We start from the raw sequence: 20,370 nt of genomic DNA on the forward strand, positions 1-20,370 counted from the left end.
ATGTTCCAAATCTTTAAGGTAAACAAGATTAAGTGACTTCTGGACCTTGGGAGAAATCCTCTAGATGTTTCAATATCTGCTTCTATAGTGAGGAATCTGGAAGACCTGGGGCTCAGAGTTCGAGGGCTGTCAGTGTAAGAGGGACACTAGAAACCTTGACTTCCAAACATACAAATTCACATGAGTACTGGGAATTTTCCAAAGCCTATTAATTTTGTAAGAGAAGTTTATCAAAATTGTCATATATTGACCTATATTATTCCATAGTTTCATATACTGTCACCATTTATGGTATAGTGCTTTTTAGCAGTACAAGATATAACCAACCTCTACTGTGTGGGGGCCTTTCGCTCTCTTGACGTGCCCAGTGGAAAATGAGTTGTATGGGATAACATATACGTTAAAAATAAACACAACACACAGCTATTCTCTGAGTTGGTTGGAGAAGTTGAAGTCAAAGGAAGTCCACCTCACATTTGGAATGAGGGAAGAAGAGGTTTGTGTTGGCTATCACTTTCTCTGAGACTTGATTCCAGGTTCCCTTCAACCCAAGAAAGATGTACTGCACTGAAGTCCTGAGGCTCAGGGAACTGGAAGGAACCTGTTGGGTCATCTCATTAAGTCCCCTGCTATTGCAGGAAACCAGAGCATTGAAATCCTTTTCATAACTTGATCGACCTAGACAACAGAAAGAAGTCAGGTTTTTGTTTAGCCAGAGCATCACATATTTCCAGTTTCATGCCACTCAACTTCCACTAGCAAACTTCAGTGTCTTCAGCTGCTCGTTAAATTTCTTCAAAGGCCATGCCACCCTTCCTTGTTACCCAAGGGAGGGACTCTCAAGCCTCCCTCTGGAAGACCTGGGTGTCTCCCAGACTTTTTAAACTGTAGCTGCTAAATGCCTGTGAAGGATAGGTCTCCACGTGGCTATCCCTTAACTTATCATAGGAAAAATACAGTTTGATTTCAATTTTATAAACCTCATATCCCAAAATGTCTCTGTCCTGGAAAAAGACCAATCTGCGGAATGGAATAGCTTTCACTGACACCAAATGGTACAGCAAAACATCTGAGTCTAATGAAATGTAGCTTTCAGTGGAATCCTTCACAGTATCCTGATTGTCACTCTTAATTCTTACAGCCAGTGATTCAGTCATGTTGGCAAATAATTAAGAGGAAAGATGACATCCCTTTCTCATATCTCTTGAGAAAGATTTCTTATCTTACAGTATCTCTTCTGTATGTTTTACAATGGATGCTCATCGATCTTTAAGCTTCTGAACTTGTTTCATAAACACTTTGAAGTAATCCATATCTTTTAGGCTTTGCATATTGCAGACACCAGAAGAGGTAAAAGATGTCATCTGTGTGTATACCAGTACTGTTACCTTCAGAAGGTCTTCCAGGTTTGAGTCTGTGCTCTATTGGCTTCTAGCACCATGCTAGACCTCACATTGTACATAACTAAAATCTCATCTGGAGAAAAATTTTCTGTGACTGATGCACATTTAGTTGTAGGTGTCAGCAGGTCACTATTCTGTTTTGGGGATATATTTTTGTAAGTGATAATCTTCTGCTTTGTTTCTGACACATACTTTCCTTCCAGCTGAATCTTTACCATGAGGCTAAAAACTTGAAAGAGATTTCTGTGTAGGAGTACAACTACTCCTTTATTCTTTCTCCAAGTAGGAGCTGAACTAAAGAAAATGTCAGCCACTTGTTCCCATTTAAGTTTCATACACTCTGGGTCATTCAGATAAGTATAAACTGCTACTGAACATCTAAGTGTCTTTGTATCAGATTTTTTCTTTTCAACTAGTGTGTTTCATCTTCAAATATTTTATATCAATTCCATTTAACTAAATGATGGATGATGGTTTGAAAGAAGATGTAGCTTTCTTGTTTTTAACTGATTTTTTACTCTTCTACTTTGCAATATATAGATAAATGACCCTGAAAAAAAGGAAAAGAAATTACTAAAGAACAGCAGCTGGGAAGTAGTCCTACCAGATACCAGACTCAGCCCCTGCTAAGCGGAGGGACCTATATGGAATGTGTATGTTGACATTCAACACCTATTTGCCTTGAGGTACTGCTTTGCCTGTACCCAAAGCCACTGGTGTTGTACTTTGTTTCTCTTGGCCTTTTCTCTGCTAATTAAATGTATTTCCTGATCACTGGAAATACCCGATTTTTTCTTGGCAAGGTGCCTGGTTACTGCGGAATCTGCATGAGCCAGGATGTCCTCTTCTTCTCTCCTGCTGGGCTGGTGAAGCAGATATGATTGCTGTGATCCCTTTAGCTTGGTAATGGCATTCTCAGCAGCTGGCAGCCTACACCTTTCCCTCTCCCCTCCTCACTCCAGGGCAAACTGGAGATCGAAAGACTTGTCTTTTTGGAAAGCATGTTATGGCTTAGTGTTTTGGATATTCTTAAACGCAGATCAGCTGTGGGTTTATTCCGCCATCATGATTATCTCATATATACGGCTTCTAGCCAGCCCCTTTCTGCTTTTCCTGTAAGCACGTGATTTGATCCACAGTGCCCTTGAAGCCAATACAACAGCTTCACTGACATCCCTGGGTATTGGATTGGATCTTAGGTGCAGTATTTCTAACACTGCAAAATCCAGCCATACATTGCTTCTCACAACAATGCCCTGTTTCTGCTGAGAGGTGTATTATGATACTATGAACCATTACATGTATTTTTACGTTTCCTTGTGGACTTTGTTCAGTGAGAAACAGTATTACTCATCAAAGCAAGAAGAGTACATCAAAGAGAAAGGCACATATTGTTCATTAATGCAGGAAATGGAGAAAGAAATAACCTTCATCTTTTGGGTTAAGCCCAAAAGTGTAATGGAAGTACATTGGCCTGAACTAACACATTTCCTCACTTCTCATTCACACAGCAGAATGTAGTAGCATCAGTCATCTTCCACTTTAACCAGCATCTGAAACTAAATGCTCCTCTTTTTAGATGAAAAACATCAGTTAACAAGTACACCTATCTACCTTTATAAATTTAACAGAAATGATACTCCACTATTCTACACTAGGGATCGAAGAAAGGTTGAGCCAATGCTAAAGTCTAAATGAACAATCTGTCTTCTTAGTGGCTTTTGCAAACTCTGTTCTTCTCTGCTGACAGGGAAAGTTGCTAAGCTAGGGATAAAGATGGAAGACTACAAATCATGACTAACTTCCACTGGCAGGTTTTTATACCTCTACCACTGAAGTTGAGTAAAGAGCAGACTTTGTTGCTTACTGTCCCTCAAAGAGAGAAGCAAGATTAAGGGATTTAAACATGGTATTTGTTATGTCCAAGTTCACCTTACTATAGAAAAATCCATACACTTTGTCAAACCTTGCCACTCTTGCTGATACTGGCTTCACTCATCTTGTTTTGCAGCTTTTCATTTAGCCCAAGTCCTATAAGTACAGAGGTGAAGCCAAATCTGATGTTTTGGAGTAAAATATTTTCTTTGTTCCTGCTCTTCTTCAACCCTCCATCCCTCTTAGGAACAAGGACATGGGAAGATTTACAGTCTCCATTCTACTATGCCAGTAGCTAGAAGGCACTCACCTGAAACATCTAATTTTGGGTTCCCGTAGGACAGCTGTTGACACCCCAAGTTTGCTTTGTAAAAAAGATGCGTATAAACTCAATGGTCCTGGAATTTCACCTCATTCAGATGATTCTTTTTAACCTTTTCTCCCCCACCCTCCCTTCTCCACAGACAACTGTTCTTATCACAAAGATAAATTACCAGGTTGACCTAGAAAACTGAAAGCAATCACTTTCATAGCTCAAGTCCCCAAAGGGGGATTAACTTGGCCTTCTTTTAAGGAGCCAGTAGAAGGGACCAGATCCTTAGCTGTTATAACTCATCACATTCCACTGAAGTCAAAGGAACTACATTTATTTACAACCACCCAGAAACTGATCCAGTGTTTCTGTTATTGTCCTGATTATTCAAATTGTAAGAGTCTCAGCATTTTGGCCACAGGACTGCACTGAACATGCTGTACGCTTTACCTTGAGACCTTAGACATAGATAAAGCTTTGTAAGTTCTGATACTGTCCTTTTACAATAAGAACCTTTGAACTAATGCATTTATCTCCCTTCTCATATCAGGCGAAACCCACTCCACTTCCACCTCATCGCAGATGCAATTGCCAAACAGATCCTGGCGACTCTGTTCCAGACGTGGATGGTCCCTGCTGTGCGCATAGACTTCTATGATGCAGATGAGCTCAAGGTAAAGACAGACAAATGCAAATGTTACTCATACACTTCTGGTTTCATGTAATTCCTTTTTTATTCATCTCTCTGGACTGGGGACTTGGGGGAGAACTGCTGGCTCAAGTATTCTCCCTGGCTAAAACTAATTCTAACCCACATGATTGTAACCCTAGTTACACTTAACTACAAGATACTAAATGGCTAAAATCAGCACAGTTTCTCCTCTAATGGAATATGTTGTTTAGCAGCTTAGAATTTTACTTGCTATCAAGAGAATTCTGGTCGCTCAGGTTGAACTGCGTCTGATCACATTATGTTTTGCTAAGGATACTTCTTTCTAGTAGCAATGGCGGAATCTTAATCATCTTGTCCAATAAGCCCAAGTCTGTTGGTGGAAACATGCAACTTCCCTGCATTCCTTAAGCATGGGTGTGTAACACCATAAGTACACACATTCCGATGAGGTATCAATATTACATTTTGAAATAGCTACCTTTTTTATCTGGATGCCCTTTCAAAAGGAATGAATATGAAGAAAGGAGAGCTTCAAGGGGGGAAAAAATCACTTAAAGCATAAAGTAATTATCTTTTCACAGTTAGAAAGTTTAGATTAGATCATGGAGGCACAGCATTGATTTTGAGCTGCACGTTTTTTAGCTGTGGAGGTAGAATGAAGTATTCAAATTTTAGCATTTGGAGTTGGTGGCAATAATTTGTATGACTTATCAGGCTGTTCTGAACAGCACCCTGAAACAAGAAAAAAAAAAAATTAGCAAATTGCTGTGCTGATTAAGGGGTAAATTCAAAGCACACCATGTTTTAGAATCTTGAGTACAAGAAGTTGTAGAAAGAGATGGAAAAGGGAAAAAATGGTCCTTGAGAAAAATATTTTGTTTCTGGATGTTTTTATTGTTTTATTGGTCCTTCTACATGGAGCCATAAGCTGATACTAACCTAATTAGCTAGAGATCTCCCTTCTGTTCTTTATAGCTTCATATCAAGGAGGAGGTTTGTTCTTGTAAATCTTGTACATGTCTATATTACATGTGTTTTTCTGAAAATTGTAGGATTTTACAGTGCTTAATTAGCCTCTCAGCTGGGCAAGACAGACCTCTTAGTGTTTTCCTTCTGGTCATTTGGGAGTGGTCCAATCTAGTTAATTAAATAATAACCAAGAGAGCTTACTTCAGTGATCCTCAACTTGCTGATTTATAGGCAAAACACTGTGCAGATATGAGGTTACAGAGCAAAGTCTTGTTTTGTACCACCCTCTTCACTCAGCTTTAATTTTTGTATGGTCGGTGACCTAAAGCAGCATTGGACCATCTTGCATGTAACCCATAGGCTTTAGGCTGGGGACCACTTTCTTACTGGATGCAGGTATTGATGTATAAATACATCTTTCCACGTCTGCCACTCTGGCTCAGAGCTCATCATACTGCATATCAAGCAATTTCCTTGATTTCAGTAGCCAAAAAACACAGTATGAAGTAGTACTTAGCATAGGTGAATGCGACAGACACTGCCAAAGGACGGCAAAGAGTTGTAAATGTAAATGGAGTTTTAAAAAGCCGGGTATGATGCTGGCTCATATCCAGATCATTCTGCAAGTTTTAGCAAAGACGACAGAGGAGCTGTTTACAGACAGCTGTAGGAGCTCATCTCATTTGTTTGCTACATAGCCTCTAGAGAGGATTTAATGATTATTTTGGGTTCATGTATTTCACCTGTACTCTTGGGAGCTATATTATGCCTGTCCAGTGTTAGGAAAACATAGAGCTGATGCTGGAATGTTTACTAGAAAGTCTACCTTTCTCTAAAGTGATCTATGAATCCAGTGTTACAGTATATACTATGTTTCAGTTTTAATGACCCTCTATAGTTCTTTTTTAAACCTGTAATCAATACCAGTTGCTGACATTTAAAAGGGTTTAGACTGAATAATAGCATGAGAATTTTCTGCTTAGCTTTCATTCACCAATGTTTCATTGTTTTGGAACACATTTTAGCCACTACAGAAAACATTTCATTTCATGTTTGGTTTTTTCCCCTTTGGATGTATGAGCTTCCAGCCTCTGACTTCTCATGCAGCAGGAGCTGGCATGTTAGATTAAGCCCTTAAGTCCTGGGAAAAGTCCTGCTTCTGCTCCTGCTCCTGCTCCTGTTACTACTCAAAAAGTGGAAGGAAGAACATAATGTCAGATCCTCCATAAATAGTATGGACGCTTTTTTGTTTTCAAGTAGCTATTTAGAATTAAGGCAACACTTTCCACTAGAGTATTAATTTTTTAAAAGGCAGAATTTGGAGACTAAAGTATTTGGCAGTGTTTCTTAACATATCCTGCAGTTCTTAAAATACAGGCTTTTTAGCTTAGACTTAGAGCAACTACTGTCCTGAAGAAAGGTGTAGAAAATAAGGCTCTGCAGTAGGTGTTTTCTCTCACCTTTCATTGAGGTGCTAGAGCGTGTTCAGAGAAGGGCAACAAAGCTGGTGAAGGGTCTGGAGCACAGGCCTTATGAGGAGCGGCTGAGGGAACTGGGATTGTTTAGTCTGGAGAAGAGGAGGCTGAGGGGAGACCTTATCACTCTCTACAACTACCTGAAAGGAGGTTGTAGCAAGGTGGGTGTTGGTCTCTTCTCCCAAGTGGCTAGCGATAGGACAAGAGGAAATGGGCTCAAGCTATGCCAGGGAAGGTTTAGATTGGATATTAGGAAAGATTTCTTCATGGAAAGGGTAGTCAAGCATTGGAACAGGCTGCCCAGAGAGGTGGTGGAGTCACCATCCCTGGAAGCGTTCAAAAACCAGGTAGACGTGGCACTCTGGGACATGGTTTAGTGGGCATGGTGGTGTTGGGTTGATGATTGGACTGGTGATCTTAGAGGTCCTTTCCAATCTTAATGTATCCTAGTTTTTACTTTCATTATAAATAACCCAGCCACCAAGCCAGGAAACATGAAATTGCTACTCTACCCTTAATTGGTTTAGTGGTGGACTTAGTAATGTTAGGTTAATGGTTGGACTGGATGATGGATCTTAAAGGTCTTTTCCAACCTAAATGATTCTATGATTCTATGATTCAGATTTTAGAGGAGAACTGGACGCTTCAATGCAAGAAGGGGAATACAGAGTACCACTGATTATCCCAGAATTTCTAGGGCCAGCAAACCAACATATGTACTTTGTCTGCTGCTGTGAATTAAGCGTGTCAGATGTTCCTTTTACAATTCAGAGAAGACTTAATTTTCCTTTTGCAAGGTGGCAAAGCTGTTCATGTTTATCCTGCACCACAAAGCCTATGTCCGTTCTCTCCCTAGAGGGTGTTGCCAAACTAACACCAGCCTGCTTGGAAGAGGGATGGAGCACATGAAAGGATGGCCAGGGAGAGGTCTATTTTTGCCTGAGGCACATGATAGGGGATGGGGCGGAAGAGGAGTATACTTGGCTGTGGAGCTGAGCCAAGATAACAGAATTTCCAGGAAAAGGGTCAGACACGGTTGAGATGGGTGCTTGCTGGATCTATGTCTTTTAAACAGCTAGTTTGATGATTGTAACAGCCAGTTCCACTAAGATGCTTGTAACCTGCCCCAACATAACTTGGCCTGTTTCTTCATTGCCTTGCCAATAACCACCAGGGAGATCTGTGCTTAAAAGCTCTCTCTCAACTTAGAAGCTGTTCAGACAGACTGTGAACTGTACTGCCAGTGCAACTCTCTCCCATTAACTAAACTTGCAACATGTAGTTAGTAATCAGCAATAAACAACCTTGAAGTGTGGGCAGCTGATAATGGTGCCAATAATTGAGCCATTCCATAGCTGCAGACTTCATTCTTGTTCCACTCAGTATGGCCCACACATAACTCTTCCAAATTTATGTGGTCACATATGGCTGTGACTACAAACTGGAAAGTTACTTGGCAATGTAGATTCACTTTGTATGATCACATTAGCTGTGTTACTGAGCTTTGGTCCTAATGCGGTAGATGTAGCTATTACAGCTATGCATCCCACAAAATAACTGGGAACTGAAAAGTGTCTTCTTTGCACATTAAATAAAAGAAAAAAACATACCTGTGAAACATTGATCTAAAAGACCCATTACAGCTGTGGTTGCAAATATCAGGCTGCAGGATATTATGGTTTTTTTCAGTCCAGTCTTACATTAATAAACTCCAGAGCTAACTATTAAAGATGTGCAACATGAGCACTTAGCTTCTACACTTCATTATTCAACGTGGAATGTCATGTCAGTTCACTCACAAGGAAGTATAGGCATTAAACCCATTGTGATCTGCATTGGCCCAGAGCAGAAGGAGCAGCTGATAATGCAGTACGGTGTGTGTGATCTGTGGAATACAGATGAGGCGAGTTTGTTTTCCCAGATGTTGCCTGACAGACTGCCAACAACATCAGGTGAACTGAGGGAAGCAGAAGGTAGAACGAGCAGTTGCCTGCTCTGTTGTGTGTGAATCCTGATGGCCCAGATAAACAGTCTCTTTATCACTGGTAAAACAGAAAAGCCATGTCCTTTAACTAGTTCAGCCCACAAATGTGTTGCAATTGATCTGTGAACTTGAAGGTAGGGATGTAGAACAGGTTTTTGCAATAGATGAGCATTTGACCTGAAAGTGAAATGTGAGAAGCTCCATACTTTGCTGCATATATAGACAATATTCCAGCTTTTACTGATCCCAGAAATAGACCATAAATCTCGCTACCAGTGCTGCCTTAGGTGATTTCATATCAGAAATGTTGATGTAGTCTGCATACTCAGTCAAAATCAGTGGTGTGATCCAGAGAGCAAAACCAAACTGGGATAAGGCGTGGCATAAATATCACCTAACTTTAGGCATTTACTTAAGCATGAGATGAGTCACTCCTTAGCCACTTCCATCTGAACAGTGAAGGCAGTTCACTAGGTCAGACATTGACATTATTTGGTCAGATAGATGGGCAAGGGCTATGAGATTTAGCAGAAAGTTTAATTCTTTAATTATAATTGTAGTGTAGCTGGGTCTCAGGGCTGTCCCTGTGTGCACTCCCAATGTACTTAAGTTACTAATTCCCAGGGTGGTCCAGGAACTGCCAGGCTAGTCATCTGCATAGATGAGATAAAGGGGTGGTTTGAGACAGCAGACCAAGTTGAAATTAGGTGATTGACTGAACTGCTGGCCATCTGCACAAGAAGTATTTGACAGATTGTTACAGGAGCTGTCCCAGTGGGAATTTCAGACAGTTCTTGAGATTTCCCAGGCAGTCCCTACTGTGCCTAGACCAATTTGTATGCTTAAATGTGTTGATTATCATCCTGGGTGGAGAATCTGGTTGTCCCAGAGATTCCTAGACAGTTCCTGCTGCAAATTTAATCGATTATACAAGGGTAAGACAATCAATAGAAACAGTTCCTGCATGTGTAGAAATGATCATGTAGGACAGTCCTTTGTACATACTTAAGATAGTTAGGAAATGTTTTGTATGTAGGTTAAGGTAATGTGTAGTGTCTATCATGTCTTGCAGTGGTCATGTAGGACCACAGACCAGCTGGATTATAAAAATTGGACAGAACTGTGTCTTAGGGAGTCTCACCCAATCCAACTAAGATGCCCCTGCAAGGACCCTTACCACAGAGACTTCACCATCCAGACAGCAACCAAGTGTCCTGTTTGGCAAATTGTGTTATCCATGCAAGAGTTACCCTAAGCTAATATCCCAGTTTAGCTGTTTTAACGTACGCTCTGTTTCTAAGTGTTTGTACAACAAATGACACCAAAAGCAAATCAAATGCCATGAATTTTTTTGCTACCAGTGGAAACTTTTCCAATGAATGATAGCATTGGTGGGGTGGTATGTATCATACATTGCCATATACCAATTTTGGAACCATGTTCAAGCAAATACTTAAAACAGAACTGCAGATACCACCTGCTGAACATAGGAGGGAGGGAGCTGGTTGACAGTTGGGAAGCTGGGAAGTTGTGAGATTATATTTGATAAACAGATTATTAGCTCAGTTGTTAGTCACATCAGCTGCAGAGGGTAACAACGACAGCAGTGTTGATAAAGCCATGAACAACAAAACAGGCCAGCATTCTCCTGCATTCCACCATCTCCTGGTCAGGCAGTTCCACTGGATGTTACAGAAGCAGCCATCCATAACGATCTATTTTCACAGGACTAGTGACTGGCTACTATCACGGATTGTAACAGTTAGACTGTATTTGCATTACACTGCATGCAGATTATATATTGTTCAAGGGCAGCGCATGATTGTTTATCTCTTAAGTAGTTCACTGTATGCCTCAGAGGTAGACACGCAAAGTTATAAAGCAGATGTACATTACTTTCCTTCCTTTCTTTTCTATTTCATATGCAAGATCTAGTTGCTATTAATGCAATACAGGATGTGAAATACAGCATCTGTTTATGTTTACGCAGTGCTAGGTATTCAATTAAAGTGTTTCTACAGTACTGTGGTTTTGGTCAAATACTGTCACATGTTATGGTGTGCTTGCGATGCTCCTGCATTTCACCAGCCTTTTGCCTTTCTGTAGGTTGGCCTACTGTACGTGTCAGTGAAATAATAAGCATAGACTGCTGTTTGTTCCTACTCTTTCCCTTTTTCTTTTAAAGAATGAATTTTTTTTTAGAAAAAATTGCTAATTTAAGATACTGAAAGCCAAAGTGTATAATCAAAACATTGTACAGATTTTCATAACTTGTGTGGCTTAGTTTTAGACTTGAATTTCCACATTATAACTGAGATTTTGTGTATTTGCTAACAAACATATTGAATACTAGAGCCATGAAGTCTCAGGTGATAAAATATGCTTGTGGTGGTGACATGATGCTCCCATGCTAAGAACAGGGTCATTTATCCATGGTTTTTAGTACAGATGACTGGACATTAACAGACCAGGTTTTGTAAGCCAAGATATTTTCCTTCAGACTGCTTGGGAGGAAATGAGTATCCACCAAGAAACAGATAGCAATTCAAACCCCCCAGCACAGTGGAACCTTTGTGAAGTGGTCAGAATCTATCTGTGCAGACTGAGTAGCCTAAGTAGTACTTCCTTTGCCTGCCCAGTCCCTCTTCTGCACAAAAAAAGCCATGCAACATTACAAATTATTATTAGATGTGTTTTCCATTATTACTTGGGCCTAGAATATGAAAAAAGTAATTTTACGTAAAATCACACTGGCTCTTAAATTTCTGCCTATTCAAAACAGGAGGCAATGAAAGAAGTGCTGTGGAAATCAGTGAGGCTGGTCAGAAATTGGTCATGAGAATGGGAGTCATGGTGCCGTTACTGACTTCCAGCAGTAGTCATCTGCTTAGTGACATGTAGCTTTCATGAGCAGCCTCATCTCTGACTTTGTGGAGGGAGGCAAGATACCAAAGGTGCAATAGCTTTTTGCAGATTTTTGTGTAATTTCTCTTTGTATTTACAAATGTTGTCAGTTACTTTAAGATTTGGAGCTGTAAGAAATTGGTATACTGGGATGAAGCCCAGTGTGATGCAAGAAGGTGCAGTATTTCCTGGGCCTCTTTCAAGGGTCCCAGTCTGCCTACTGTGTTATATTGTGCAGTGCTTCTACTCCACAGCTGGCTATTCCAAAAGAAAGCCTCCTGCCTGGCCTTATAAACCCTTTACACTTTCCTACTGTTGCTGGTGTTTTGGAAACATTGGAGTTCTTCATTAATTTTATAACTTATCTCTAACAGTTGTGGGCTTCTCTGTAGCTCCACCTTGTTCTTGATTCTAGGGAAAAGCAGTACAGTCACTATGAACTACCTCCACCAGGAAGCCAGGGTAGCTGTTCTTTTTAACATATGTGAAGTGAGGAATAAAGAGCCAACTCTCTTCCGCTGCCATCACCCACATTTGTATCATAGTAGCTGACTGTGACATTTCAATAGCAAGGATTCCTGTTTGGCATTCAGCTTCTTAAACGTCACTCTTATTGCAGCAACATGTGCTGCACCTCCAGGGAAGGCTGTTTGAGCAGAGAATGAGAAAAAGATTAATAACTGCACATGAGATTTTCCAAAAATTACTCAGTTTGACAAAAATTATCCAAAGTGCCCTGGAAAAAAAGAAGTTAAAAACATGCAGTGCCTTGAACTAACTGCTGCAACTATTCTTTGTGCTATGTATCCCCATTACAGCAACTACTTTCTCAGAACTTTTATCATCCATCCGTGAGAAACGAAAGCATTTTGCTGTCCTAACCTTGGACATATGGAAATTATTTAACACTTTGATCTGCATAAGGGGTATAGGTTGTATATCCCCTATACTTGCTGGGGAGAGTTAATGGTCATCCTGTGTTCCTGCACAATTTATTTTCTTGGCACTAATGGATAAAAAGCTGGAAAGACATGTAATGACTATGGTCTTAGATCTTAACGGCTTTTCACTTGCTCATAAGGGCACCTCCCTGTCATAGGGCATTTGATTACTGATAGAAGAACAGCAGTGACTGTTCAAGGCATTCCTATTCCGGACTCGGTATTGATGTGAGCATCTTACAAAACTGTTTAGTGATCCTTGCTTTTAGATTTACAAAGAACTGATGTGTATATATTTCCATGTCTGTTTGATAAGCTGAAAAAAGATAGCAGGCTGGAAGGACTCCAAGAATATCTTTGATTCACCACCAGGGAGGTGGAATTGTTAGAATTCATCATTTGTAAAGTACTTGGCGTTGGCTTGTTTCTGAGAAACAACTGGAATTCAGGGAAGTGTTGCACGATAGTTCAGATGTGAGCTCATTCCCACAGAGCAGTCCTGTAGGCAGAAAGTATTCTGAAGTACTAGGGCTGAAATGGTCATTCTTACGGTGAAAAATGATGTTCGTCTTATCTGGGCACACCTCTTTGTATGACACTTTCACAGCACTGGAAATTACAAGCCATGCTGTGTGTCTGATGTAGCATGGGCACACAGTGAAGTGAAGTCACTCTTGTAACAGGTCTTCTGAAAACATCTCAGCCTGGGTAAGGGCATTCAGGCTGATTTGGAGTTTGAGTACCTGCTTCAAAGGGGAGATATTTAATAACGTTATTAATTAGATGCCGCTGATGGTACCTCTTTTTGAGTCAACTTGATATGAGAACATTTGAATTTCTGAATTGTGAAATTTCATTTCTGTAAGTGGAGATACCACTTTTCAGATCAAACTGACTTAATCCTGCAAGTTTCATTTTTTGAGAGTAAGATGGTGTCTAGGTCTCACCCTTTCAGCAACAAAGATAAAAACTCAGCAGTGTTTTTGATCCCCTGATAATCTTCCCATATACTGTTCCAATTCTTCAGGTTTGACCCTTTTCACAGTTGAATGGATTCCACAGTTTTTAGCTGGTACAGTTGAAAGCCTTTATAAAATGGTTCCAGCTGTATTGTTTTAATCAGCCATTTAGGATCTGTGTTCACCTGTCCATCTGACTGTATTTTTATCTGATGGTCCTTAGGGTGAAACTATAAGATTACATGGAATTAGGGCGACACCAGCGGCCTTAGCCCTCACACCAAAAGTTTCAAGAAGTGTAAGAGATACATGCCTGCTACATGAACACTTCCTTTAAACACCACTCATGCAAATTCACTGTTATCTGAAGTACTTGACCAATATTTAACTAGAAACTAGGCAAGAAGCTAGACTGGTGTCATGAACATGAGGCTCAATATTTCTTGCTTTGGAGGAGCTCAGCTTTCCCAGTTATGTCTATTTTCTTCAGATTGTTTCTCTAGTTAGTGCTGCATTGTTTGAGAGACATCTTATCTCTTTCTAATAACAAAGAAAAATAATACTTTTTTTCCTACCCTGTTGCATTCATTGCTTCTTATACTAAGTTATTGTTAGTATTGCTTGTTCAAAATTGTAATATATTTTATCCTTTATTATCCTTTTTATCCCAGGTGTATTCCTGGAGCTTTTTAGTCTCCAGGAGTTTTGATCTATTCTAATACTTACCATTGGAGAAAAGAACACTGCTTCATGTAATCTTTGTTCTCTTGAAGCAATAATTGCAATATAAGAAGTTCCCACTCACCTGGCCTCCAGCCCTGCAGGATGGAGGATGATTTGTTTTCCTGCAAATTCTTTGCTTTTGCTGCAGATAAGAGAACTAATAAAGTTCTTTATGGGATATGGCATTTATTCTACCAGCTGGGATGTGTGTTCCACCCACTAATGGCCTCCTTCTTGGGGCAGCATTTTCACCTGTTGAAGTTTCACCATTCTTGCGCTGAAGGTAGAAACAGTAGAAGTTTAGGTCTGGAGACAGGTGATTTTACTGGTGAGATGTCAGATAGTAGCTAGTGATTTCTTTCTGAATAGACGAATGAATCCTTTTTTTTCATATGTATTCGCTATGTTTTGACCTCATATTAGGATGTCAGAGGTCTGGTGGAAGCTGCATTCCCTCATTCCACAAATCATCATCTTCTGCAACTCTGGCTGTTGCATTGAGGTACATTCTGTTTTGTACTGGATACAGGCAGGACTAGATCTTTCAGTCTCAAAAGGGTTTTGACTGGGGTTTCTTTTGCACATGGTAACTAATATTTTAGACCTGCAATTTTCTGCCAGGCGTTATTTGGTTAATAATAGTCACTGTAACTGTTCTGCTACCTTCTTTCATCATCCTTAAAAAAAGGACTGTTGCCCAAAATCTAATAGAGAAAAAAATCCCACTTCAGATACACTTTTGTCACTGAGCTGAAGCTATTATCTATCCAACATACCCAGCCCCCTGAGCTGGAAGACAGGGACAGGGAGCAGAATGAAGCCCCCATAATCCAAGGGGAAATGGTTAGTCACCTGCTGCACCACTTAGACACACACACGTCTAAGGGGCCAGATGGGATCCACCCAAGGGTACTGAGGGAGCTGGCAGAAGTGTTCACCAAGCCACTTTCAATCATTTATGAGCAGTCCTGGCTAACCGGGGAGGTCCCTGTTGACTGGAGGTTGGCAAATGTGATGCCCATCTACAAGAAGGGCTGGAAGGAGGATCTGGGGAGCTACAGGCCTGTCAGTCTCACCTCGGTGCCCCAGAAGATCATTGAGCAGATCATCTTGAGTGCCATCATGACGCACATAACAGGACAACCAGGTGATCAGGGCCAGTCAGCATGGGTTTATGAAAGGCAGGTCCTGCTTGAGTAACCTGACCTCCTTCTCTGACAAGGTGACCCACTTAGTGGATGAGGGAAAGGCTGTGGATGTTGTCTGCGGGTGACTTTAGTAAAGCCTTTGACACCGTTTGCCACAGCATTCTCCTGGAGAAACTGGCTGCTCATGGCTTGGACGGGTGCATGCTTCGCTGGGTAAAAACCTGGCTGGATGGCTGGGCCCAAAGAGTTGTGGTGAATGGAGTTAAATCCAATTGGCAGCTGGTCACAAGTGGTGTTCCCCAGGGCTCAATGTTGCGGCCAGTCCTGTTTAATATCTTTATCAATGATCTGGACAAAGGGATCAAGTGCACCCTCAGCAAGTTTGCAGATGACACCAAGTTGGGCAGGAATGTTGATCTGCTTGAGGGTAAGAGGGATCGGGACAGGCTGGATCAATGGTCTAAGGCCAATTGTATGAGGTTCAACAAGGCTAAGTGCCGGGTCCTGCACTTCGGGCACAACAACCCCATGCAACGCTATAGGCTTGGGGAAGAGTGGCTGGAAAGCTGCCTGGCTGAAAAGCACCTGGGGGTGTTGGTAGACAGCTGGCTGAACATGAGCCAGCAGTGTGCCCAGGTGGCCAAGAAGGCCAACAGCATCCTGATCTGTATCAGAAACAGTGTGGCCAGCAGGACGAGGGAAGGGATCGTCCCTGTGTACTTGGCACCGGTGAGGCTGCACCTTGAATACTGTGTTCAGTTTTGGGCCCTTCACTACAAGAAAGACATTGAGGTGCTGGAGTGTGTCCAAAGAAGAGCAACAATGCTGGTGAAGGGTCTAGAGCACAAGTCTTATGAGGAGTGGCTGAGGGAACTGGGGTTGTTTAGTCTGGAGAAGAGGAGGCTGAGGGGAGACCTTATCGCTCTCTACAACTACCTGAAAGGAGGTAGTAGTGAGGTGGGTGTCAGTCTCTTTTCCCAAGTAACAGGTGATAGGACAAGAGGAAACAGGCTCAAGCTGCACCAGAGGAGGTTTAGATTGGATATTAGGAAAAATGTCTTAATGGAAAGGGTTGTCAAGCATTGGAACAGGCTGCCCAGGGAAGTGGTTGAGTCCCCATCCCTAGAGGTAGTTAAAAGACACGTACATGTGGCACTTAGGGACATGGTTTAGTGGTGGACTTGGCAGTGTTAGGTTAATGGTGGGATCTGATGATCTTAAAGGTCTTTCCAACCTAAACGATTCTATGATTCTATGATTATAACATGTGTTTATGCAGGAGATGGTGTTGCTTTTTATTCTGGACAGTGCATCTTGATGATACCTGTTTAATATCCTGACATTGTGCAAAATACAGATTGGGCGCCTCTGGACTTTGACCCCAAGAGCTGCATGGAAATTTGCCAGAACATATAATGGTTGCAGCTAATGTGCGTGTATTTGCATGGTTACTAAAATTAAAAAGCTGGCAATGGTAATATTTTTGTGGATTAGCATCTTCCCTGATGAATTAGTACAAAGAGATTGTTGATTGAGTTCACTAGCAATTAAAGCATGCAATTGATCTTTCTTATCTTTCCATACAGGTGAAGTGAGAAGGGCAGCCACAAGTTACTTTTGACCACTGGCCAAATTCTAGCCAGATCTACCTGTCAGTCAGCTTTTAGCAGAAAGTTCTGGCTTCCTGCCATTTTATCTAGTCCAGCTTGTGTGTCTCTTTTCACTCATTCACTGACAGGAAGGAAAAAAAATGGTTTTATCTTATCTTGTAGGAAAGACTCGCACTTTTGCCTCTGCTGGAAAGGTAGGACTGGGAGGCTGGTGTTTGGTTTATTCTCACTGATCTCTCTCAGGATGCTCTGACTATTGTAGGTCCTCCACCCTTGACTGCCACACTGAAAAACAGCAGGAGTTGAGGCCGGAGCCCCCAAAGGAACAGGAAACAGCACTGAGACTGGCCAGACTTTTCTATTCTGCAGTCTTGTCTTGCACAAAGGAATAGAGAAAAACAAAAAAGGCATTTAGCATTTTGAAGATAGCAAGAAACAATGGAGAAAATTAAGAATGTCTCAGATGAGAGTAAAGAAAAGGACTCAGAGTCAAATGGAAACTGTCTGTTTGAGCTTGGTGGGGCTAAGCAAGGAGGGAGGAATGGAAACCTGTGGAGGAAAGCCAGCCAAAGACCTAAGGGGAGGGAGGTAATCCTCAAAGATCCCAGGAGGAGAATTACTATTTGGTGATTTCTTTTCTGAAGATGCTGTATGGCTGAATATCTTGTTATCTAACAGCAGAGACAAAAAAACATTCATTTTACTTTATATAACAGTCTGCAGTTTCATCTGTATAAAGCATGTTGGTTCCAAACACAGAGCATGGCTTAACTCTTGGCACCCTCAGTTAGTTTTGTTATTAAGGAAGTTGTTTTGAAGAAGCATTCTTAAATCAGGTTTTTCCCTCTTCTCTGCCCTTTGTGTATATATGTGTATTGGTGAAAGATTTGGAAAGAAAGAAGAAAAAAAAAAAAAGAAAAAGAAGCATCAGCATCAGTCAGACCATGTTACAGACTTTGCTACAGAGATGAGAATTAATTTGCAGTTATTCTGCTTTGCTGTATGCTGATGCTGATTTGGGAGGTTTTGTTTGTTCTGCCTTTTTAATATCTAATTGTCCTTTCCAGTTGTGGCTTGCTCCACAGTTTCTGCATTTGCTCTACATTATCCAGGACCTAGAGGTTCAGATAATCATCCATTTCTATCTCAACCTTTTTGCTCACTGCTATTTGTATCCAGACTTGTTGCATGTATGTGTGGAAGATATCATCTGTTCATAAAGCAAGAGATGAGGCAGAATTCTATTAAAGTGCTTCTGTGATGAGTAAGAACAACAGCAGCAAAGGCCAGCAGAAATAGAAAAATAATTGTAGCAAAAATGTATGAATTCCCATCTCCTTACAGTTGTTTTTCAGAATTACTTTTTTTTTTTTTAAATACTCAGGCACCAGAAATTCCAAATCTAGAAAAGTTACCCAGCTTTGCTGGATTCCTGGTTTCCTTGACAACCATTCATATAAATAGTAAGGACCTGTTATGGGGGGCGATATCAGTATAATTGAAATCTGTGAATCATCTAGGAAAAAATTAAATTCAAGGTTGAAGTTACAAGTTATCCAGCAAACATCAACAGAAGAGTCTGTTTTTGTTTAAATGAGGCTCTTCTGTTAATGTTTGCTGGATACCTGACAAAGATAGAGCAAGGGCAGTGATTTTCCAAAGGTGAGACGCAAGGAGATTCCTTTTGGTGTTCCTCCTGAGGACACTATTAGAGGTGACCATCACCTTCTTCCTCCCAGGCTCTTTGGTCACTTGGAATTGGTCTCTCTCTCTCTTGCTTTTGATACTTTTTTTAATTATTATTTGTAAAAAAGAAACACAGTGTGCTAAAGACAGGCATGAATGTTACCCATATAGAATTACCCATATTTAATTTTAACCTGCTATTCCCCTCCTTTCTCAATGATTCAGTTAACCTAATCTCAGCAATGAGATGTTGGTATTGCTCTCCTGGAAGCAAGAGAGTGAGAAAGGGGATCAGCCAGACGTCCCTGCAAAGAGTTTAGATATTGTGAGGTATGGTCAATGTGAAAGGGGAAAGATTATCATGAAACTAACCCTAATCTGTGCTAGTGCTGCTGGAAGTGTGACTCAGTTTTCATGAATGTGAGAAGATACAGGGCAAAAATTCACAGCAGGATGAAGTTCTTCCCATGTAAAATTGAAAAACAATGATGAGAAAAACTATACAGCAAGAAAAGTTCCTGTCCTGTGCCAGCAATATGATATCGTTTTCCCACTCTTTTTATGTTTTGTGTTGCAAAAAAACTTAGTAATATGATGGTTGTTAAAATGGTGACAGTATTTTCCTCCAGTTTAGAAACAACATGAAAGACCCAGTTCTATTAGCTTTGTCTTAAATAAAGGTCACGGAATTTAAAAAAAAAAATTATCTTGCTTTACTTCTAGTGTTCATAGAATTAGCAAAGCACTAAACAAGTAATGAAAAAGCTGTGAAAACAAGTTATCAGCTGTGTCTAGGAAGTTATTTATCCAGTCTGAGGAAATAACAATTTTTATTGTTATCTGATTCACACATCAGAATTTCTAGGGCTGTTTCCCATGCCTGGACCATTTGTAAGGGCTGCCTGAAGACAGCAGCTACCAAAGAATTTGTCTGGTCTTTCTTCAGAGATTCCTTCTTGCACCATGTAGATTGCACTGGCTTTCAGATCAGTGTCAGATACAATTCAGAACAATTCAGATACAATTTGTGCAGATCTACAATACTCTTTATGATTGGGCTGTGGCCTGGAAGTTTGGTTTGGTTTGTTTGCTTTTTTTTTTTTTTGAGATCCTGAAGTTAGTTTATCACCTGACTGATATAATCTTCCGGAAGATGGTGCCTTTGTTGAAGTTGGTGAGAGCAAGTAGATGCTGAATACTTTTGGAAATCCAGGTTTCCATAAAGTCATTCATTACAGAGCCTAATTCACATCTCTTTTTATTTCAATCAGTATATTCTAGATGCCAGATCTTTTTTATAGCAAAACCTGGCATGAAAGCTCTAGGAAGGCAGAATTACCTACAGGCTGCCCTTTCAAATTCCCTCAGCCTTTTCTGTTTCCTGATTCCTCCTATTTGCTGCTGCTGGCTGTTTCCCCACCACAGTGAATCTGCAGCCATTAAGTCTGGGTGGCAGTGGGATTTGGGTCTATTTGATCCCATTTATTAGCCCACCTCTGAGGGGCGTGCACACAAGTGGCACCTTCTGCCTCCAGGCTTGCTGTTTCTCAGCCTGGTGCATCAACCCGGCCAGTCTGACCTTCAGGCTCTTGCAAGGTACTGGCTGTAGTGGTGCTTCTGTGAAGTCAGCTGAGCAGAAAGAGTGTCTTTTATTTGGAGTGGGGATGGGGATATTATGTCATAGCTGAGGATTACTTTGATTTATTT

General features: G+C 40.9%; 1 protein-coding gene across 5 annotated transcripts in view; it reads left to right on the forward strand.

Moving 5' to 3' along the window:
- Positions 1-20,370, forward strand: part of LARGE1 (LARGE xylosyl- and glucuronyltransferase 1) — a 205,837-nt gene that overhangs the window by 71,993 nt on the left and 113,474 nt on the right. For 3 of the 5 annotated variants that reach the window (XM_075717525.1, XM_075717532.1, XM_075717542.1), the window contains exon 4: positions 4,142-4,265. In XM_075717525.1, the coding sequence (XP_075573640.1) occupies positions 4,142-4,265 (124 nt within the window). Of the gene's footprint in view, positions 1-4,141; positions 4,266-17,985; positions 18,001-20,370 lie in introns of those variants that run through there. The other 2 variants (XM_075717548.1, XM_075717555.1) reach the window with 1 other exon arrangement.

Source organism: Pelecanus crispus, chromosome 1 (genome assembly GCF_030463565.1).
Source record: "Pelecanus crispus isolate bPelCri1 chromosome 1, bPelCri1.pri, whole genome shotgun sequence".
NCBI classification, from domain to species: Eukaryota; Metazoa; Chordata; class Aves; order Pelecaniformes; family Pelecanidae; genus Pelecanus; species Pelecanus crispus.